At 41.1% G+C, this 22,866-nt stretch overlaps 1 protein-coding gene across 2 annotated transcripts in view; it reads right to left on the bottom strand.

Moving 5' to 3' along the window:
* The window catches only part of GPR156 (G protein-coupled receptor 156), a 62,446-nt gene that overhangs the window by 12,424 nt on the left and 27,156 nt on the right, over positions 1 to 22,866 (bottom strand). Inside the window, exons 3-7 of one of the 2 annotated variants that reach the window (XM_059064731.2) lie at positions 14,268 to 14,403; positions 13,938 to 14,048; positions 7,718 to 7,843; positions 6,621 to 6,716; positions 3,039 to 3,275 (exon numbers count right to left, since the gene is read on the bottom strand). In XM_059064731.2, coding sequence (XP_058920714.1) covers positions 3,039 to 3,275; positions 6,621 to 6,716; positions 7,718 to 7,843; positions 13,938 to 14,048; positions 14,268 to 14,403 — 706 coding nt within the window. The remainder of the gene's footprint in view (positions 1 to 3,038; positions 3,276 to 6,620; positions 6,717 to 7,717; positions 7,844 to 13,937; positions 14,049 to 14,267; positions 14,404 to 22,866) is intronic. The other variant, XM_067034524.1, reaches the window with a different exon arrangement.

Raw genomic sequence — 22,866 nt, 5'->3', positions numbered from 1 at the left:
TACCTTAAATTAACCCACTAATTCAGTATTTTGCCATGTCCAGCTGCCTATTCAATGCTTCTATTGGCGTTTTAAATTTAACACAATCTTTTTCATCCTTATTCAATATTTCATGATCTAAGATTATGCAGTTTTCATATGTCGTTTTCATAATGGTTTGCTTTAGTCAAAGAGGGGCAATAACCTTTGAATCCTGTTGATAAGACTAATCAGATACCTTCTACCTTTTTTTTTTTTTTGCAGTACGCAGGCCTCTCACTGTTGTGGCCTCTCCCGTTGCGGAGCACAGGCTCTGGACGCGCAGGCTCTGTGGCACGTGGGATCTTCCCGGATCGGGGCACGAACCTGTGTCCCCTGCATCGGCAGGTGGACTCTCAACCACTGCGCCACCAGGGAAGCCCTCAGATACCTTCTAAAAACCTTCTATTTCACTTCAGAGGAAGGTAGCTTCTCTAAATCTTCAGAAATTTGTGGTCCTTTTATTGTGAACTGCAGAATCTCTTCATAGATCCTTTCCCCCTGAATTTATAGTCTTATGTGGGGAAAGCTATAGTTTCCTGGTTTACAGTAAATACATTCTCTTGGCTTCTCCCTCATCATCACAAGATGGCTGCCATAACTTCAAGCATTAAAAACATTCAAGGTAGGAAGAAAGTAGAAGAGGCGATGCCAGCCAACCCCATAACTTTTTTTAGGAAAGCAATAGCTTTCTCAGAAGCCTCCCAGAAAACCTTTGGTGTTCAAAACTGTGTTACATGGGTATACCTAGCTATAAGGGAGGGTGGCAAAGCAAGTGTTTAGCTCTTTCAGATTATATAGTAGAGATGATCAAGGAACAAAGGGTTTGGCAATGGGTGGATGGGTTACCAATCAACAATATTGGCCCCAGGGCCTAAGGAGTGGGCTTCCCAAAAGTCTCCTCTCCACTCTCTTTTACCCATCTCCCAGGGAGGAACAGCCCTGGCATTTCATAGTCCTTTTCTGCTACATCCCAGACAAATAAGACTCAGCTCTCAAAGGCTTCCTTCAATCCAGTTCTTATAACATTAAGATTCAGCAAAAATTCCTCCAGTTTCTGGCTCAGAAGCAATGCCCAGCCTTGATTTTTAGTACTGCTGCTACAGATTTTTCCATATTTGTTCATCCTCTTGAGTATTTTAATGAGAATTTATGAAAGGGAAAAAGAGTAAAGGGCCTCTGCCTGTGTCATACTATCTTGCCCCAAAGTGCACTCTTCACTTTTATAAATACACTGCCACCCTCTATCAGGCAACACTTTAATTACCAGTTAGCTCCCTCATGGAGAAGTGATACATGGTCAACTGGTAACTGCACTGGGAATAAGGATAGGGTAGTGAGGGTGCCGTGGGATGAGGGAAGCCTCGGGAGGAAGAAAAAGAGAACTAGAAGGGACACAAGTGCTTAATGCCAAGCTCATTAACTTGGATGTATGTGGCTCAGTGGTACCCTGGGGCATAACGTGAATAATTTAACATCACTTTCCTTTCAGAGCTTATGGATTCCTTCACCTTTCTCTCTGACTCCCTTTCTTTCTGTTTGCTGTCTCGATATTTCTCCTTCTGTCTCCCTCCCTTGTTTGATTTTTTTCTTAATCCTCATAATAAGAAATACATTTTATTTTATTTTTTTAACATCTTTACTGGAGTGTAATTGCTTTACATTGTTGTGTTAGTTTCTGCTTTATAACAAAGTGAATCAGCTATATGCATACATATATCCCCACACCCCCTCCCTCTTGAGTCTCCCTCCCACCCTCCCTATCCCACCCCTCTAGGTGGTCACAAAGCACCAAGCTGATCTCCCTGTGCTATGCAGCTGCTTCCCCCCAGCTCTCTATTTTACATTTGGTAGTGTATGTATGTCCATGCCACTCTCTCACTTCGTCTCAGCTTACCCTTCCCCCTCCCTGTATCCTCAAGTCCATTCTCTACGTCGTCTGCGTCTTTATTCCTGTCCTGCCCCTAGGTTCTTCAGAACTTTTTTTTTTTTTTAGATTCCATATATATGTGTTAGCATACGGTATCTGTTTTTCTCTTTCTGACTTACTTCACTCTGTATGACAGACTCTAGATCCATCCACCTCACTACAAATAACTCAATTTCGTTTCTTTTTATGGCTGAGTACTATCCCATTGTATATATGTGCCACATATTCTTTTTTTTTGTGGTACTCGGGCCTCTCACTGTTGTGGCCTCTCCCGTTGCGGAGCACAGGCTCCGGACGCGCAGGCCCAGTGGCCGTAGCTCACGGGCCCAGCCGCTCTGCGGCATGTGGGATCTTCCCGGACCGGGGCACGAACCCGTGTCCCCTGCATTGGCAGGCGGACTCTCAACCACTGCGCCACCAGGGAAGCCCTGCCACATCTTCTTTACCCATTCATCTGTCAATGGACACTTAGGTTGCTTCCATGTCCCGGCTACTGTAGATAGTGCTGCAATGAACATTGCGGTACATGACTCTTTTTGAATTATGGTTAAGAAATACATTTTAAATTTAGTTTTTACTTTTTCCTTATTGTAAAAAGAAAAGGAATGTTCTACATTTTCCTCTTTTTATTAAAAAGAAAGAAAAGGCATTTTAAATTTCATAAAGACCCAAATGCACTTTTCTCTGAATGTGCAATTGCAAACAGGAAAGAAGGAAAGGTTCCTCACTGCCAGCCTAGTACAAGAAATGACATTATCAGGATGAAGGGGGGAACTGGGGATGCATGCAGCGGACTGGAGGGTGGGTAGAAAAGCAGGTCTGTGAGGCAGCCACCTGGGCGGAAGCGGTGCCACTACGTGGCTACCCTGGTCAGCCCTCCTTGCCGACCGGGAGCAGAGTGGCTCCTTCAGGACAGCGAGGAGGGAAGAACAGAGGAAGCCAGCTCACTAGGAATCCCAGCTTCCTTCTGACTCTCTAATCAATGGCACCCAAAATCTCAGTAGGAAACAAAGTGAACAATTTATCACGCCCAGCAAAGTCTCTGGAATGATGGGGTGGATTGGTCCTCCAAGTTCTCCCTAGAGCATACCTGGGGAATGAAGATGAAGCAGTTGATTGTGGTTGTGCAAACAAAGATACCTCCAGACGTGAGTGCAAAGACTAGGTTGGGCCAGGAGTGCAAGTATCTGGTGACCACAAAAAGCAGCCCAGCAGCCAGCACCACAAGGTTGACCCCAACCATGATGGTTAAAGACTGATTCACAGGAGGAGAGCTGACATGGTCAGTCAAGCCAGCCAGGTAGGCCCCATAGAGCAGCAGCAGGCCCTGGGGACAAAGAGGAGAAGAACCGGGGGGCTCAGAGACGTGAAACATCAGGCTCGGGGTCAAAGAGCAGTAGGGTTGGCACCAATTTCCTCACCTGTAAAATAGGGATAATAATACCTACCTTAAAGGGTTGCTATGAGGAGGATTTACTAAGATAGCACTTGGGGCTACCCTTAGGGTGGGCACCTTACACCTCACGTATGTATAATAAATCTCATTTTCCTCTCCTCTGAGAATTAGTTTATCAGAGGTCAGCAAGTCAGCCATCAGAGAGGACTCTGCCAGGATGAGGCACAGGACAGGATGATACATGCAGGTAGGAGCCCTACAGAAAGGGCTGCCAGGCACTGGGAGGGCAAGGGGCGCACCATGCTGCTGGTGGCGAGGGCTTCCACATCCACTGTGGGCTTCTGCACCACAAGGAGCTGAGGGGCATGCAGAAGCTGAAATAGCCCTGTGGTCCCCTTGTCAAGCCATGTGCCACGGCAGGGGAAGCACTGGAGGAAGGGGCTCTTTTTTCTAATGTTCCCAAAGGCACCATCTGCTTGCCAAGCCCTGCACCTGCAAGGCTGCATCTGCCCGGAAGGGATGCCTTTTTCTAATTCACACAAAGGATCTCTATAGGCTAGCGGCAGCTCTGTGCCAGTGGGTGTTTATGGGAGACGAAGAGTGAAAAAAGAAGAGAACAAAGGCAGGCCGGGACCTGGACAGGACCGTGGGACAGGCACAGGCAGCAAAGGCCTCATCTATACCCTTCACCCTCTTTGTGACATTCTCTGCCCCGCCCCTCAGAACCCAGGGCCCTATTCTTTCCTCTTTGTCATGAATGTAAACCCACTCTCAGATTTCTCATTTGTACTACACAGAAAATGGCTCACAGCTTCTTAAAAGTGCTGCCTCTCCTAGAAGGAGCTACAATTAAACAGAAATCAAAGCTTTAATCAATAATACATAATATATAGATTCAACGTATGTTTGCTTGATTCGGGGCAAAAGCTCTGCGCTGGGGTAGGTGTAGGGCAGGAAGCAGTGTTGCCAAGTGGAAGTCATGGTTCTGGCTTTTAAGAAGCTCAATCTGGTTGGGAGATTTAAGGCAAGCACATGAATATCAATGTTTTATGACACAGAATATGAAGCTGCCACGGGGGACGAGGTGGGGTGGGAACTGCAGGGCCTCAGAGGGGGAACTAATAATAAAAGTCAGGTATCAGCAGGGTACCTGCCAGTGACCCTGAAATCACACATTCTGACCAACTCCATCTGCAGGGATGGCCCTTAAGACAACTGTCTGGAGGACTGGCTGTGCCTACAGTGAAGGAGTAAGCACAGCAGAGATGTTGTCTGGGTGCCCCGAATGCTCAGTGTCCCAAAGGGGGCCAAACGTGGCCGCTCTGAGATCTTCAATGACTAGAGGACATACAAGTCAGCAGGCCAGTGGGGCCTGACTTTTGGATAACTGACGCCATCAGGTGGCATTAGGCAGAGTTAGATCATTAGTAATTTAATCAAAGGCAAATAAAATTAATTCTATGATTCTGAAATGTTCAAATCTGATTCTATCAAAATGCTTTAACTCCATTAAAATTCTTTCCAAAAGGGAATCTGGTATGAATAAAGCATCTATACATGCATGATTCGTGTCTGAGTGAATCACATCTGATATTTGTGTGTCATTAGCCCTCACTGCTGAGAAGCGTGGGGTGGCGGTCCAGGGACTTAATGCGCAGATTTGGGGTCCTCCTCAGGAGCTGCCCGTCGAACAGGGAGCCCATGGGGGCCTGGCTCAGTCACCTTCCTGATGCTCAGCACTCTTTCCCCTTTTTCTTTCTTTGTCCTATGGAAAGATATTGCAGTGAAATAAAATGGAAATGGGATTACATAAAAGGCAATGGAGAAAATAAATCAAGTTGACTTGCAGAGGGAATTGCTATGGGGGAAGTGCTGAGTTTCTGTGCCAGGAAGGACGTGCTCTTCTACAGGGGCTCGAAGAATGGGAAAGGCACTGTGCTTTCAGAATTGTCTGGGGGCAGGGGTGGGCAGTGGAAGATTAATAATAAAAGCATCTAACATGTGTTTAGCTCTTACTATGGGCCAGGAGTGAATGAAAACTCAACATGCATTAATCCTTTCAAAATTCAGAACCCTTCTGAGAGGATGTTATCATCATCCCCATTTCACGTATGAGGGAATCGAAGCTCAGGGAGGTCAAATGAGGTTCAGGGTCGGCTAGGAAGGGGCTGAGTCATTATTCAAACACTGTTCTGTCATATTTTGAAACTCATTTTCTTAACCACTAGTAAGAAACTAGAGATCAAAAGCTATTCACTTCCTACCATTTTCTCTTAAAAATATTTCTATCAAAGCAATACATGCACATGGTTAAAAAGCAATATTTCCCTGTCCCAGCCCTGCCCATCCTCAGGCCTATTTCTCAGAAGCAACCACTTGAACATTTTCCTAGTGGTGAAGTGAGTAAAGTTTACCTTTAGAGGCCATCTATTTCTGCAAGACCTTTTCTTCTGCCAGCAATCAATCAACCAGGCCCCTCTCTCCTAATACTCAACAGGCAGCCTCCTGCCATGCAGGGCTCACCTGTTCATTGAAACAGACCTGTCCTATGTCACTCCCCCCCGACCCCGCCCCAAGCCAGATTCTCTGTCCCTCCAAGCTGAAAACCAGCTAACAGGATAGTTGGTTCTCCTTTAGTGCCCTGTATAGTATCCGGTACCCTCTGGAAATAATATCCTCCTTTTGCCATCTAACAGAGATAAATGAGTCGAATGATGGGAGATTCAGGGCAGTATGGGAGACACTTTGAGGCAGCTGGAACCACTCAAAGGACACCATGGATGTTGCCATTTGTCTTAGGGCCAGCCATGCTTCCAATCAGAGCAAGAAAGTTAGGCAAGTGGAAGGCAGCAGGTTACCTTGACACAAATCTTGAAGAAAGACCCAAGAGGAGTAATAAGGGCACTGAAGATAATAGGTTAAGCTGGCTAGAATGTCTCCTTATAATTCCCCTTGCAGGTAGCTGGGGAGAAAACTGGTATTGACAAATCAATGAAAAAAACCAGACCAAGAAATGGGAGAAAGAGTGGGTGAATTCCACATGATTTGGGGGAGGACTCAATGAGGGAGTCCAAAGATTTGGAAACGTGACCCTCAAAACAAATAAAGAGTACAGAAATAATAAGGGTCATGGCTTTGAGATGTATGCATCAATAGAGGTCTCTTCTGATTTCAATACTCTTTGCAGAAATCACCTCATTAATTCCCATAATTCCTCTTTACATCCATTTTGTTGGTAACAGAGAGATAGTATCCCCAGGAGATGAAGTTACCAACCTTGCATCCCAAAACGAGAGCAATCCAGACATCAGAGTACCGGGAAGCACAGAAGTATGTGCTAGTCAGAGAGCAGGACACGTCTGTCCCTGTCACCTAGAAGGGACACAGAGTCAGGACTGAGGGCACCCACAGTTACCAGGAACACACATACACCGCAGATCTTTGTAAACATTCTAGATTGTGAAATCCTCTATAGCATATAATTTCTCCCTTAATATATAAAAACTATAACATTTAGGTGAATCCACTAGAATCTAAATGAGAGTAACCATGAGCTGGAGGAAAAGATGACAAAGTTGGGCTGACATGTGGATTCTTGGTGCCAGCAGGGCGTACCCCTGTTATGTGCTTTGCAACCACAGTGACTCAAATGAGTGCATCAGCAAAATTACAAATTATTTCACATCCTCTTTCTGCTATCTGTTAACAGTTGAAACCTTCAACATTGAATCTGCACTGTCAAGATTCCGCTGTATTCCTCAGCTCCTTTGTTAGGCTGGAGACATAATGCTTCCTATTAATTGAACACTATATACTGGGCACAGATGAGTCCTTTACCTGCACTGTTTCCCTTAATCTTCACCACAGCCCTATGAAATAGGTAGTATTATTATCTCCATTTTACCTATGAGGAAATAGAGACTTAGACAGGTTAAATAACTCTCCCAAGGCTGGTAAGTGGTAGAGGTGGGATTTGAATTGGGGTTGACTGACTCCAAAGAACACCTCAAAATACTACCTTTACCTTTCAACAATTAGGTTAAAGAAGCTCTCTGTAGCTGAAAACTCTCATTACTGATAAGGTGGAAGCAGAGATAACTGCCAGGCAGATCTGTGTTTGCTGACGTCTCAGCGGTTGCTGCTGGACAACACTTGGGGCGGGAGGAGCGATGGGAGAGGAGCAGACCCTGCAGACAAGGGGCAGGGGTCCATGGCGGCCCCAGCTCCTGGCTCGCCATCCTCTTTGGGTCATTTATCTTCTCGTTGGGAGGATGTCCACACAGTGAATGCTACTGGGAGAATGATCCCCATGTACCCACAGAAGCCAGTCCCTCCAGTTCAGGAACCGATTCTCCAGGGATTGGGCCCCTCACCGTCATACTGACACTGAGAATCTGGAGGCACTGGATGGGATCAGTCAGCACCCACGTCACGAGCAGGATCACATCTGCCATCACCAGGGCTGCCACCAACCCCAGTAGCTGCAGGTCTTTGATTATCTGCAAAAGAGTCAAGGTCATAACTTTCCTTTGCTCACTGGCTATACAACACAGGGGCTAGAGTGTCCTATGTGCTCTGAGATAAAGGCTCCAGGGTTAACCTTCCAAAAGGGCTTCAAATCCAGCCATCAAAGATGAAACAGACACTAAACACATGCAGTGATTTCTATGTGCATATCATCATTAGCACCATTAAACATTTTCACTTGTTTGTCCTTTCCAAATCCTGCCTTTTCCCACAAAGGATTCAAGGGATATTATAAAATAAATGCATTATTATTTCTATATGTTTATATAGCACATAGAGAGATGTGGAAATTTTTACATAAAACTATTAACAACCATTAACCTGGAGGGTCAGACTGAGAGATGATGGTGTTGGAGGAGAGATCACTAGCATAAACATATGTGAAGCATTTGACTTAATACAAAGAGAACGTGTTATTTTTGTGGTTACAAGAATAAAATTTTAAAAATGTATGCAGCAACAGGATGAAAAATATTAAGGAGAGAGACAATAAGGAGAATTATGATGAATGTTCAGGTGAGGAGAGCATATAACATTCAAGAATTGGGGCAGAAACATGGGTCTGCATTTTTTTTTTTTTTTTTTTTTTTTGCGGTACACGGGCCTCTCACGGTTTTGGCCTCTCCCATTGCGGAGCACAGGCTCCGGACGCGCAGGCTCAGCGGCCATGGCTCACGGGCCTAGCTGCTCCGCGGCATGTGGGATCTTCCCGGACCAGGGCATGAACCGATGTCCCCTGCATCGGCAGGCGGACTCTCAACCACTGTGCCACCAGGGAAGCCCTGGGTCTGCATTTTTGACAACCAATGAAAAGAAGGAAGCACAACTAGTTACATGATTCGTGGTGTTTGTAAGATAAAAACAAATCAGTTGCTGAACCAAAATGCTCCAAACCAGTGATAAGGAGAAAATCTTCAAATCAACCAGCAAAAAATGACACAGCATGTATAGAGGAACAAAAATAAGGAAGACACCAGATTTCTCATGAGATACAAGAACAAGTGAGAAAACAGTAGAGGGAAATCTTCAACTAAAGAAAATAAAATATCAACCTAGAATCTTAAATCCAGAAAAAATATCTTTCAAAAATAAAGGTGAAATAAGGACATTTTCAGATAAACAAAAGCCAAAAGAATTCAGCATTAGCACACTTGCATGAGAATGTTAGATATCCTTGAAATAAAAGGAAAATAATACCAGATGAATATAGGGATCTATATGAGGAAATTAAGAGCTCTGGAAATGTTAACTTCATAGAAAAATATATGATTGATATTTACTATTAAAATATCTTTAAAACATAACTGATTGTTTAAACAAAAATTAATAACAATTGTATAGGGCTTGTAACATACGTAAAAGTAAAAACAACACAAAGATTGGAGAGTGGGGAACTGGAAGCACACTACTGTAAATGAAATACTTATACCATAAGTAAATGCCAATTATAGAGTTATACACAAACTCTTCTAGAAATTGAATTGGAGGGAATACTTCCCAATTCATTCTACAAGGCTGCCGTTACCCTGTTAGAAAACCAGAAAAAGATTTTATAAGAAAAGAAAGCTGCAGAGCAACATACCTTAAGAACATGAACACAAACATTATAAATAAAATTTTATGAAAATGAATCCAACAATATAAAAGGGTAATACATAATGACCAAGTGGTTTGTTTCAGGAATGCAAGGTTGGTCTGAGATCCTAAAATCATGTAATGTAATTCACCATATGAGCAAGCTAAAAATGAAAAATCATACGATTAACAGATACAGAAAACACATTTGACAAAACCCAACATTAATTCTTTATAGAAACTCAGTAAAATAGGAATAGAAGGGAACTTCCCCAATTAGATAAAGGGCATCTATGATAAAACTACAGCTAACATCATTCTTAGTTTTGACTAAGATAGGATGTTTTCCCCATATGATCAAGAACAACTCAAGGATGTCTGCTCTCAGCACTTCTATTGAACACTGTACTGGTGTTTCTAGCCAGTGCCATCATACAAGATTGAAAAGAAAATTTCTTTTACAGAAGATATGAATCTATACAGAAAGTCTGATGGAATCTGCACAAAAGCTACTAGAACTAATAAGTAATCTTTTTGCAAGATTGCAGCATGTAAGATCAGCTTACAAAAATCAATTGTATTTCTATATAGTAGCAACAAAAAATTGGAAAGTGAAATAAAAAACAGTAACATGTATAATATAAAAAATAAAATACTTAGGAATAAATTTGATAACAGATATGAAAGACCTCCACTGAAAACTACAAAAAAATTGCTGAGAGAAATTAGAAAAGACCTAAATATATGAAGAATTATACTGTGTTCATGGGTTAAAAGACACAACATTGTTAAGAAATCAGTTCTCCACAATTTGATCTACAGATTCAACACAACCTCAATCAAAATCTCAGCAAAAAATTTGCAGAAATTGGCAAACTGATTAAAAAATTCATAGGACCTAGATTAGCCAAAACAACACTGAAAGAGAAGAAGTAATACTCCTTGACTCAAGATTTAACATAGGACTTCCCTGGTGGCACAGTGGTTAAGAATCCACCTGCCAATGCAGGAGACACGGGTTTGAGCCCCGGTCTAGGAAGATCCCACCTGCCACAGAGCAACTAAGCCCGTGCACCACAACTACTGAGCCCACGTGCCACAACTACTGAAACCCATGCACCTAGAGCCTGTGCTCCACAACAAAAGAAGCCACCACAATGAGAAGCCCACGCACCACAGTGAAGAGTAGACCCCACTTGCCACAACTACAGAAAGCCTGTGTGCAGCAATGAAGACCCAACACAGCCAAAAATAAATTAAAAAAAAAAAGATTTAACATAAAGCTACAGTAATATGGTACTGGTGTCAAAATTAACAATGACATCAATGAAACAGATTCAACAAAGGTGCAAAGGTAATTCAGTGAAGAAAGGACACTCTTTTCAACAAATGGTGCCAGAACAACTGGATATCCATATATAAAAAATGAACTTCAATCCACAGATCACATCATATTTCAACATTAACTCAAAATAAATCATAGACCTAAATGTAAAAACAAAAACTCTTAAAACGTCTAGAAGTAAACATAGGAGAAAAACTTTTGGGGCCTTGGGTTAGGCAAAAGTTTCTTAGATCTGATACCAAAAACATGATCCATTAAAGAACAAAGTAGTAAATTGGACTTCATCAGACTTAGAAACATCTTTTTGAAAGACATTCTTAAGTGAATGAAAAGTCACAAACTGGAAGAAAATCTTTATTTGATAAAGGACTGTATCTGGAATATTAAAAGAACCCTCAAAATGCAATAATAAGAAAACAAACAACTAAATTTAAAAAATAGGTGAGAGGGCTTCCCTGGTGGCACAGTGTTTGAGAGTCCGCCTGCCGATGCAGGGGACACGGGTTCGTGCCCCGGTCCGGGAAGATCCCACATGCTGTGAAGCGGCTGGGCCCGTGAGCCATGGCCACTGAGCCTGCACGTCCGGAGCCTGTGCTCCACAATGGGAGAGGCCACAACAGTGAGAGGCCCGTGTACCACAAAAAAAAAAAAAATAGGTGAGAGATTTGAGCAGATACTTCACCAAAGAAGGTATATGGATGGCAAATAAGCATATTAAAAGATGCTCAACATTGCATCAGGGAAATGCAAATTAAAACACAATGAGAATCTACCATACATACCTATTAGAATGACCAACATGAAAAAGACCAACCAAGTCTAATGTTGGGAAGGATGTGGAGGAAAGGGACTCATACACTGTTGGTGGGAATGTAAAATAGTACAACCACTTTGGAAAACAGTCATGCAATTTCTTTAAAAGGTAAACATATACCTACCATATGATCCAATCATTCTATGCTTAGGTTTTTAACCAAGAGAAATGAAAGCATATGTCTACACAAAGACTTGTACACAAACATTTATAGCAGTTTTATTTTTAATAGTCCCAAACTGGAGACAAACCCAAACATCCATCAATAGGTGAATGTATAAACCAACTGTAGTTACATCTACACATTGGAAAATTACTTAGCAATAAAAAGAAAAGAACCATTGATGCAAGTAACAACATAGATGAATCTCAAAATAATTATGCCAAGTAAAAGAAAGATTAAAAAATACATACTATATAATTCCATTTATATAAAATTCTGGAAAATGCAAACTAATCTATAGTAACAGAAAGCAGGTCAATGGTTGCCTGGGGATAGGGACAGGGGATGTAAGAATTGGACAGGAGAGGGAGATGACAAGGGTGCATGAGGAAACTTGTAGATTATATCCCACATTTCACAGTGTATACATATGTCAAAACATATCAAACAGGAAATATGTGCAGTTCATTGGATGTCAATTATACCTCAGTAAAACTATTTTTTAAAAAAGGAATTAGTGTTCTAGAGGGATGAATGAACTTACTGTCCTTCAGGCAAACTTTTTCATATGTATGGTTATGCACAGTGGAGCTTTTGATAAATATTCACCACAATTTAATAATGTTTGCTAAAAAAAAAAGTCTTGTCAGTCCAGAGAAGTAAACTCCAACTGAGTAATATGTTGGATCTGGGCAGGGCCTACATAAACAAAGGGTTTGATGATCAGGCTTTGAGGTGTGGGCAGCTCTATCAGGCAACCTGATAAAATGGGAGAATGTGGTTAGGATGACACCTGATGTCAGGCACATGTAGGTGGTCTGCCACATAGCTTCTAGGGTTGATTCTGTCTGCTGAAATGGGTATGCTCTTCCTTGCTCACTGCTCCAGGCTCATCCTTCTTAGTGCAGAGAATGGCCTTCCTTTTTTTTCTTTTTTTTTTTACATCTTTATTGGAGTATAACTGTTTTATAATAGTGTGTTAGTTTCTGCTTTACAACAAAGTGAATCAGTTATACATATACATATGTTCCCATATCTCTTCCCTCTTATGTCTCCCTCCCTCCCACCCTCCCTATCCCACCCCTCTAGGTGGTCACAAAGCACCGAGCTGATCTCCCTGTGCTATGCGGCTGCTTCCCACTAGCTATCTATTCTACATTTGGTAGTGTATATATGTCCATGCCACTCTCTCACTTCGTCACAGCTTACCCTTCCCCCTCCCCATATCCTCAAGTCCATACTCTAGTAGGTCTGTGTTTTATTCCCATCCTACCCCTAGTCTCTTCATGACATTTTTTTTTCTTAGATTCCATATATATGTGATAGCATACGGTATTTGTTTTTCTCCTTCTAACTTACTTCACTCTGTATGGCAGACTCCAGGTCTATCCACCTCATTACAAATAATTCAGTTTCATTTCTTTTTATGGCTGAGTAATATTCCATTGTATATATGTGCCACATCTTCTTTATCCATTCATCTGTTGCTTAGGTTGCTTCCATGTCCTGGCTATTGTAAATAGAGCTGCAATGAACATTTTGGTACATGACTCTTTTTGAATTATGGTTTTCTCAGGGTATATGCCCAGTAGTGGGATTGTGGGGTTGTATCATAGTTCTATTTGTAGTTTTTTAAGGAACCTCCATAGTGGCTGTATCAATTTACATTCCCACCAGCAGTGCAAGAGTGTTCCCTTTTCTCCACACTCTCTCCAGCGTTTATTGTTTCTAGATTTTTTGATGATGGGAGAATGGCATTCTTAAATGGAAAAGAATCGGGCTCCAAAGAGGGAAATAACTGCTTATCTGCTATAGTTTCTCTGTAATCACTCTCCCTCTGTCCACTTTCAGCTCACACCTGTGCCAAGCAACAGCCTCTCTGGGCATCTTGCTCTCCCTCAAACTGGTGCCAGATATGGGCCAGCTCACACATCCCCCAGAGCAGTACCAGGGCCTGGGGTGCATATGAAGCAGAACCTTTGTTTAAAGACCTATATCCCAATAGCACTGACACCGGCCATGTGACTCCAAGGTTTGAAGTAAGGAGCAGGAACTTCAGATCATCATAAAAGGGCCAGACCCAGTAATCTGGCACAAGTTTCTCTAGCTTTTAATCAATAGTAGAGCTGCTGTTTGTGATCAAGCACTGTGTACTTGTTGCCTACTCACCACTCTCTTGTCTGGAACCCTCTGGGTAAACACCTTGTAGAGTCGCCAGCTCTTTCCCAGAATGGGGCCAAACACAAGGGAGGTCCCAATGCACAACATGGACAGTCTTACCTACAGGCGGAAAGGGACAGAAGCAAGAGGCATGAGAGAAACCTTTGTGGTTCTCCACACATTCTGATCTGTAAAGCCTCAGTCCACAGAGGACCTGGGGCAGAAAGTGGACCTCACTGGCTCAACGTTCCAGGGATTGCCTCTGAAAGTGCCCACAGCAAGGATAAATGTAACTGCCACCCGCATCATATTCAAAACAAAATTGAAGACTTCACCTACCTGAATGAGAGTTTCCATTGAGCTTCCTGCTAAAGCACCTTGATGGTGAATCCCAAAGAGGTAAGCGCTACCGTAAGTCAGACAACTGCCCAATAAGGTCACAATGTTCAGATTGGGGCTGGACATCTTCACAATCCTATAGGAAACCAGGAAGAAAGACACCTACAGTCATGACATTTGCCCTGGGAGTGGGCCCGAATAATCTCCAATGCAGCCTCAGAGTAAAAGGCCATAGGGAAGAAACCACTTTACAAATCTGTGAAAAATTTAAATAAAATTTTTTTTAATCTTTTTTTTTTTTTTGCGCAGTACGCGGGCCTCTCTCACTGCTGTGGCCTCTCCCGTTGTGGAGCACAGGCTCCAGACACACAGGCTCAGTGGCCATGGCTCATGGGCCCAGCCACTCCGCAGCACGTGGGATCCTCCCGGATCAAGACACGAACTTGCGTCCCCTGCATCGGCAGGCAGACCCTCAACCACTGCGCCACCAGGGAAGCCCTAAATAAAATTTTTTTAAAATTAAATAAATATGACTTATTTAAATTTATTTTCAAAAAGAACTAAATTCTGGTATTTCTTGCTTGTATAACTCCATGTCTTTTAAAAGAAGGTCACTTCCTAAAAACAGGTGGTATCAGAGAAAAGTTAGGATTTTTCCACGAAGTTTATGGTTGCTAAGAGACTGCTCTATGCAGCCTAGTGAATAAATAACTAGCAGGTAGATACTTAAAGAGATACAGTTTGAGCCTTTAATACCTAAAGAGATACAGTTTGGAGCCTTTAAAAATGAGCTGTAAGGTAAACTACTATTTGAAAAAAACAGACAAAGATACGACAAAAAAAGAAAATTACAGGCCAATATCACTAATAAACATAGATGCAAAAGTCTTCAACAAAACATAAGCAAATCAAATCCATCACTACTTTAAAAGGATCATACACCATGATCAAGGGGGATTTATCCCAGGGATGCAAGGATTTTTCAATATCTGCAAATCCATCAGTGTGATACACCACACCAACAAACTGAAGAATAAAAACCATACGATCATCTTAATAGATGCAGAAAAAGCTTTTGATAAAATGCAACAGCCATTTATGATAAAAACTCTCCAGAAAGTGAGCATAGAGGGAACCTACCTCAACATAATAAAGGCCATATATGAAAAACCCACAGCTAACATCATACTCAGGGTGAAAAGCTGAAAGCATTTCCTCTAAGATCAGACAAGGATGGCCACTCTCACCACTTTTATTCAACATACTTTTGGAAGTCCTAGCCACAGCAGTCAGAGAAGAAAAACAAATAAAAAGGGGCTTCCCTGGTGGCACAGTGGTTGAGAGTCCGCCTGCCAATGCAGGGGACACGGGTTCGTGCCCCAGTCCGGGAAGATCCCACATGCCGCAGAGCAGCTAGGCCCGTGAGCCATGGCTGCTGAGCCTGCACGTCTGGAGCCTGTGCTCCACAACCGGAGAGGCCATAACACTGAGAAGCCCGCGTACCGCAAAAACAAAAAACAAAATAAAAACCCAAAAACCAAATAAAAGGAATCCAAGTTGGAAAAGAAGAAATAAAACTGTCACTGTTTGCAGATGACATGTTACTCTACATAGAAAATTCTAAAGATACATCAGAAAACTACTAGAGCTCATCAATGATTTTGGTAAAGTTGCAGGATACAGAATTAATACACAGAAATCTATTACATTTCTATACACTAACAATGAAAGATAAGAAAGAAAAATTAAGGAAACAATCCCATTTACTATTGCATCAAAAAGAATAAAATATCTAGGAATACGCCTACCTAAGGAGGTAAAAGACATGTACTCCAAAAACTATATGACACTGATGAAAGAAATCAAAGATGACACAAACAGATAGAAAGATGTACTGTGCTCTTGGACTGGCAGAATCAATATTGTCAAAATGACTATATTACCCAAGGCAATCCACAGATTTAATGCAATTCCTATCAAATCACCAATGGCATTTTTCACAGAACTAAAAAAATTTTTTTTAAATTTGTATGGAAACACAAAAGACCCTGAATAGCCAAAGCAATCTCAAGAAAGAAAAATGGAGCTGCAGGAATCAGGCTCCCTGACTCTAGAACATACTACAAAGCTATGGTCCTCAAAACAGTATGATACTGGCACAAAAAGAGAAATATAGATCAATGGGACAGGATAGAAAGCTCAGAAATAAACCCACACACATGTGGTCAATTAATGACGTGACAGAGGAGGCAAGAATATACAATGGATATACACCCTCTTTCAATGCGTGATGCTAGGAAAACTGGACAGCTACATGTAAAAGAATGAAATTAGAACATTCTCTAACACCATTCACAAAAATAAACTCAAAATGGATTAAAGACCTAAATGTAAAACCAAATACCATAAAACTCCTCAGGGAAAACATAGAACACTCTTTGACTTAAATCACAGCAATATCTTTTTGCATCTGTATAAAAAGAAAAATAAACAAATGGGACCTAATTAAACTTAAATGGTTTTTCACAAAGGAAACCATAAACAAAACAAAAAAGATAACCTACAGAATGGGAGGAAATATTTGCAAATGATGTGACCAACAAGGGATTAATCTCCAAGCTATACAAATACCTCATACGGCTCAACAACAACAACAACAAAAACCAAACAACACAATAAAAAAATGGGCAGAAGATCTAAATAGACATTTCTCCAGAGAAGACATACAGATGGCAAAAAGGCACATGAAAAGATGCTCAACATCGCTAATTATTAGAGAAATGCAAATCAAAACTACAATGAGGTTATCACCTCATACCAGTCAGAACGGCTATCATCAGAAAGTCTACAAATAATAAATGCTGGAGAGGGTATGGAGAAAAAGGAACCCTCCTACAGTTGGTGAGAATGTAAATTGATACAGCCACTATGGAGAACAGTATGGAGGTTCCTTAAAAAACTAAAAATAGAGCTACCATATTATCCTGCAATACCACTCCTGGGCATATATCTGGAGAAAACCATAATTTGAAAAGATACATGCACCCCAGTGCTCATTGCAGCACTATTTACAATAGCCAGGACATGGAAGCAACCTAAATTTCCATTGGCAGGTGAATGGATAAAGAAGATGTGGTATGTATATACTATGGAATGTTAGTCAGCCATTAAAAAAGAATGAAATAATGCCATTTGCAGCAACATAGCTGGACCTAGATTATCATACTAAGTGAAGTAAACCAGACAGAGAAAGACAAATATCATATAATATCACTTATATATGGAATCCAATTAAAAATGATGCAAACGAACTTATACACAAAACAGAAATAGACCCACAGACATAGAAAACAAATTTATGGTTACCAAAAGGGAAAGGTTGGGAGGGATGAATTAGGAGTTTGGGATTAGCATATACACACTACTATATATAAAACAGATAACCAACAAGGACCTACTGTATAGCAAAGAGATCTATACTCAATATTTTGTGATAACCTATAAGGGAAAAGAATCTGAAAAAGAATATATATAACACATATATTATTATATACATGTATGTATAACTGAATCACTTTGCTGTACACCTGAAACTAACACAACATTGTAAATCAACTATACTTCAATTAAAAAATAAAATTAAAAAATAAAATTAAATGAGCTGTAAGGTATACTACTTTTTGACAAAAGTTTGGGGAATTTTTCATCCACTATTTACTTTATTTGACATGTAAATTGTTTTCCCTCTCTCTGTTTGACCAAGAGAGGAAGAGAAAGCAGGGATTGAAAGCAGGAAATTTGGGAAGGGTTGTTTCTTGAGTGATTTTTTTTTTTTTTTTTTTGCGGTACGTGGGCCCCCCACCGCTGCGGCCTCTCCCGCTGCGGAGCACAGGCTCCGGACGCGCAGGCTCAGCGGCCACGGCTCACGGGCCCAGCCGCTCCGCGGCACATGGGATCCTCCCGGACCGGGGCACGAACCCGTATCCCCCGCACCGGCAGGCGGACTCCCAACCACTGCGCCACCAGGGAAGCCCTTGAGTGATTTTTAAATGAGGTTATAGAGCACTTTGAAGATTATAGGGAAAAGTGGACAATCACGGTCTGACACAAATCCTGGGCACCAGTAGAGGCTTGGGACAAAGTAGAAATGTGTGAATTGGTTAACCTAAGGGGAAAAGCAGGCTTACATTGGACTGTGATTGATAACAATTAAGAAATAAAAATAACTAGTAACAGTTAAGAAGTAATGTAACTGTACTTAAGAGTTTTAGTATAAATAGTGTATTCTGCATAAATGCAATATTTATACAACTAGTCGTTTCGTAATTATACATTTATTTTTTTCTTAAACTCGCCTAAATTTTCTTTAATTAATTAATTAATTATGGCTGCATTGGGTCTGTTGCTATGCGCGGGCTTTCTCTAGCTACGGCAAGTGGGAGCTACTCTTCATTGCGGTGTGTGGGCTTCTCATCTGCAGTGGCTTCTCTTATTGCAGAGCATGGGCTCTAGGTGTGCGGGATTCAGTAGTTGTGGCACACGAGCTCAGTAGTTGTGGCTCATGGGCTCTAGAGCGCAGGCTCAGTAGTTGTGGCGCACGAGCTTAGTTGCTCCACGGGATCTAAGGGAAGATGTGGGATCTTCCTGGACCAGGGCTCGAACCCATGTCCCTTGCACTGACAGGCAGATTCTTAACCACTGCGCCACCAGGGAAGTTCCCTACATGTTTATTTTTAAATAGTATCAAAGGGGGAAAGCATTCTTATCTATGTACCTGGATTACCTGGCTGACCACCTTAAAGGTCAGAGCGAAGGCAAAACCAGCTACTTAGTTCAGCCTACTTTGAAGACAGGCAATATACCTAGGAGGCATTAAACAAACGGTTTGGCAGTGCTGTACTTAGAACCATCACAACCACCATCGGCCCAGCTTGATTACTTCATAGCAGGCAACATAATTACATCCACACATACAAGAACACCAAACCTCTGCCTGAGACTCAGGCCCCAAGTATGGTCACCATAGGCCAATGAGTCCAGTTGAGCCTTACCTAGTCTTGGAGCAAAAATCTTGATTTTTTTCGCTTCCTCTAAAAGTGAGAACAACTGCCTTGTAAAATGGGGATAATAATAATACCTGCTCCCCTCCTGCCCAAACCAAAGAGTTGTGAGGATTCAAAGAAACAATGTAGCCAAGTGTATGGCACAGGGCCCAGCATGTAGTAAGCATGTTGCCAACATAGCTGATGATACTGTTAACCTCATCATCTTCCAGGCTTTAGAAACCTGGGAATCACCTTTTCCCTCTTCCTTTTCCTTCTCCACCTCTTTCTTTATCACCTCTACCCAATCAATTGCCAATTTCTTTCGCTTGTTATTTCAAAATCTCTCTGAGCTATCCCTCACTCTCCATTCCTGCTACCACATTTATCCAGAATACAGTCATGTTAGGAGAAATGGAACTGGAGTCGGGTATGAGATGGGAATCCTGGCTCAGCCAATCACAGCTGTGTGACTGTCATCGCCTCATTTAACTAGTCTAGGTTCCTGCTTCCTCATTTGTGAAATGAAGATAATATCTTCTTTTGTATCCACCCACAGGGTACTGTGAGGATCAAATGAGGTGTGTGCTAAAACTCTTTGAATACTCTAAGGCGATGCAAAAATGTTAATCTTTAGATTTTTTGGTGTAAGCTTCAGCTCTCTAACACCAGTTTTTCCCTGTCCTAATACACCTTGCACATTACTTTCACATTTATTTTCTTAAAATACCACCTTCATCACTTAGCAAGAGAGCTACGTCTGTGTTGTCTAGATCACTGATGGGTAGGTTTCTTTCTCAGCTCCTCTCTTGACCATTTTATTTGAACACCACTGTACAATCAGGTCTCCTTTGTGTAATTCAGTACTGCATGAATCCTGATTTAGAATTCCTCCCCCTCCTGATTTAGTTAGGAGGAACTCAATTTAGTTTTTTTAAAAAACAAAATATACATTACATAGTCTTCACATCTCAGAAGTTGATGCAAATTAATTTTCAAATGGACATGTTATGGACTTATATAGGTATGTTTTGATATTTTTCCTAAACAATGATACTGAAAACTTGCCTCAGAAAAAAAGTGAATAGAAGATGATTTACCTATTGTGTTTGGCCAAGTTAACACCTGTGAAGTCACTGAAAGGTGAATCATCTCCAATTCAGCAGGTGAATTATGTAAGTCTGGAGAATGTCTTTGCTACTCTGATAGGAATTCAACCACCTATAGCATTTATATTTTTCTATTGAACTAAAAGATGAAGACTGCATATGTTGAATATTTTAATAACCATAAACATAATTTCTACAAGGGAAGAAGATTTAAATATTATCTACTTATAAATAGCCAGGCCCATCTAGATTACTTGTGTTTCATTTATGAAGAGACAAAAAGCCCAGCCTGGGTTACTGACAGTCAGAAACAAGGTGGCATTTTTTTAAAAAAGAATTTTATAACTGCCTCATTATCTTTTTTTCTTCATTTACTGATTGGCAATATAAGGCAAGAGTTTTCTTGATTTCTCTCTTCTCAAGTCAGGTTTCAGTACATAGAGATAAATATCCATCTATATCTGTAGAACCTGTATAAACCTGGATTATCATTTCAAAGTCTTTAATGAATTCAGATGCATAAATGACATCTACCAGTATGATGTTTTAAAAATCTTTATCAAATATCAGTTTCTGAACTTGGTCTTTCATTATACTTGGAGTTATAGAGACACTGGTATCCTGTTGTTTCTTCTTAATGATGCTAAGGACAGAGTTTGGAAACATAGCCTGTGAATGGGGCTGAGGGTACTTCTTGGCTTGCTGTTACTATTAGAAAACTTTCCTAAAATGTCACAGGGCCATGCTTTCTAAAATGCTACATGAGTCGATATAAATAGTATCATTGAGCTTTAAACATATCTAAAAACATATCCAAAAAGCTTTTTAATAAAACAATTAAGATTAAATTGTGAAATTTATTGAATTTCTTTTTCAGTCCACTGTTTTTGATCCATGCTACAATGGGATTATAAATCTAACTCATCTGGATATGTTCCAAACAGTTTTATCATAATTTTGTCTGGTGTGTTTCAGCAAATGTGACCATTTTGCTTATTTCTAATGTATTAAGTTCAATTCAAATTCTGAATACCTCAAACTAATATTTGTGTGACCTGTAGCTATTTTTATTCAAACTTTGCATTTTAAGGGTGAGAGCAGCCTGGCGCTGCTTCTTCCTCTCCTGCCTGGGCCACCATCCTAGGAGACTGTCCTAGGAGATTTCATTAACCTTTCAACTTCCAGAGTTTAAATTCTTTAATCATAACAACTTCACTTTATTCCACTTTCAGACACCCTGGGTCTTATGATCATTCAGAATGGTTCCACTTCAGAAAATTTAAACACCAATATCTCTGATTTCAATGCATCCAAAATTTAACTCCTAGTCTTCCCCCTCAACCTGTTCTTACATTCTTCCTCAGTTCAGATAATGGCAACTTCATCTTTATATTTGCTTGGACCCAAAATCGTGGAGTCATACTTGCCTCTAGCTCACCTCCCACATCCAATCTGTCATGAAATCCTATTGGCTCTATCCTTAAAACACATCCAAAATCCAACTACTTCTCACCACCTCTGCTGCCATCAACCTGATCAAAGTCTGACTTTGCATTTCTCATTTGGATTATTATACTAGCCTCCTACCTGGTCTCCCTGCTTCTACTCTGGACCCTCCCGACTTCTATTTTCAACATAGCAGCCACAGTGATCATGTCACTTCTCTGCTTTCTATCTCACTCACAGGAAAAGCCAAAGTCTTTACCAGGGTCTACAGTGCTTACACATTTGGTCCCCATTATCTCTCTACCTCATTTCCTACTTCTTTCCCGGGCCCACTCCACTCCACACACTTCCTTGCTATTTCATGAAAACACCAGGTGCTCTCACACTTCAAGGCTTTAAAGTGGCTGTACTCCCTGCCTGGAATATTTTAATGCATGTATGTGCACGGTTCATTCCCTCTCTCCTTTCATATCTTTATTCAAATGTTACCCTCTCAACCAGGGCTATGATGGCAATTCCACTTAAAATCACACTCTTCCACTAGATACTAAATCCTTATTACCCCACACTATTATCTCCATCCCCATCCCACCATAGTGCTTATTACCTTCTAACATGTTACATAATTTACATATTTATTATTCTTGTTGTTTATTGTCTTCTCCTGCCAATTAGAATTGTTCATGATGTACTCCCAGCACTATAATACTACCTCACATATTAAAATCACTCAATAAATTTTGCCGTACAGCAGAAACTAACACAACATTGTAAAGCAACTATATTCAAATAAAAATTAATTTAAAAAATCACCCAATAAGTACTTGATGAATGAATGAATGAGTCTCCTATCTTCAGCCCTCTACTCTCATAGGCTTACATCTAATACACTTGCCCACTGACAACCTCCAGACCTCCAGTTCCTTGGTTCTTTAGCTTTCTCAGTCTCTCTTCCTTCCTCTACTCAATTTCAAACCTCTGGTTGGTTATCGGAACCGTTCT

This window comes from Kogia breviceps, chromosome 5, assembly GCF_026419965.1.
Source record: "Kogia breviceps isolate mKogBre1 chromosome 5, mKogBre1 haplotype 1, whole genome shotgun sequence".
NCBI classification, from domain to species: Eukaryota; Metazoa; Chordata; class Mammalia; order Artiodactyla; family Physeteridae; genus Kogia; species Kogia breviceps.
The sequence above is the reverse complement of the archived record's forward strand: the minus strand, read 5'-3'. Positions and strand labels throughout refer to the sequence as shown.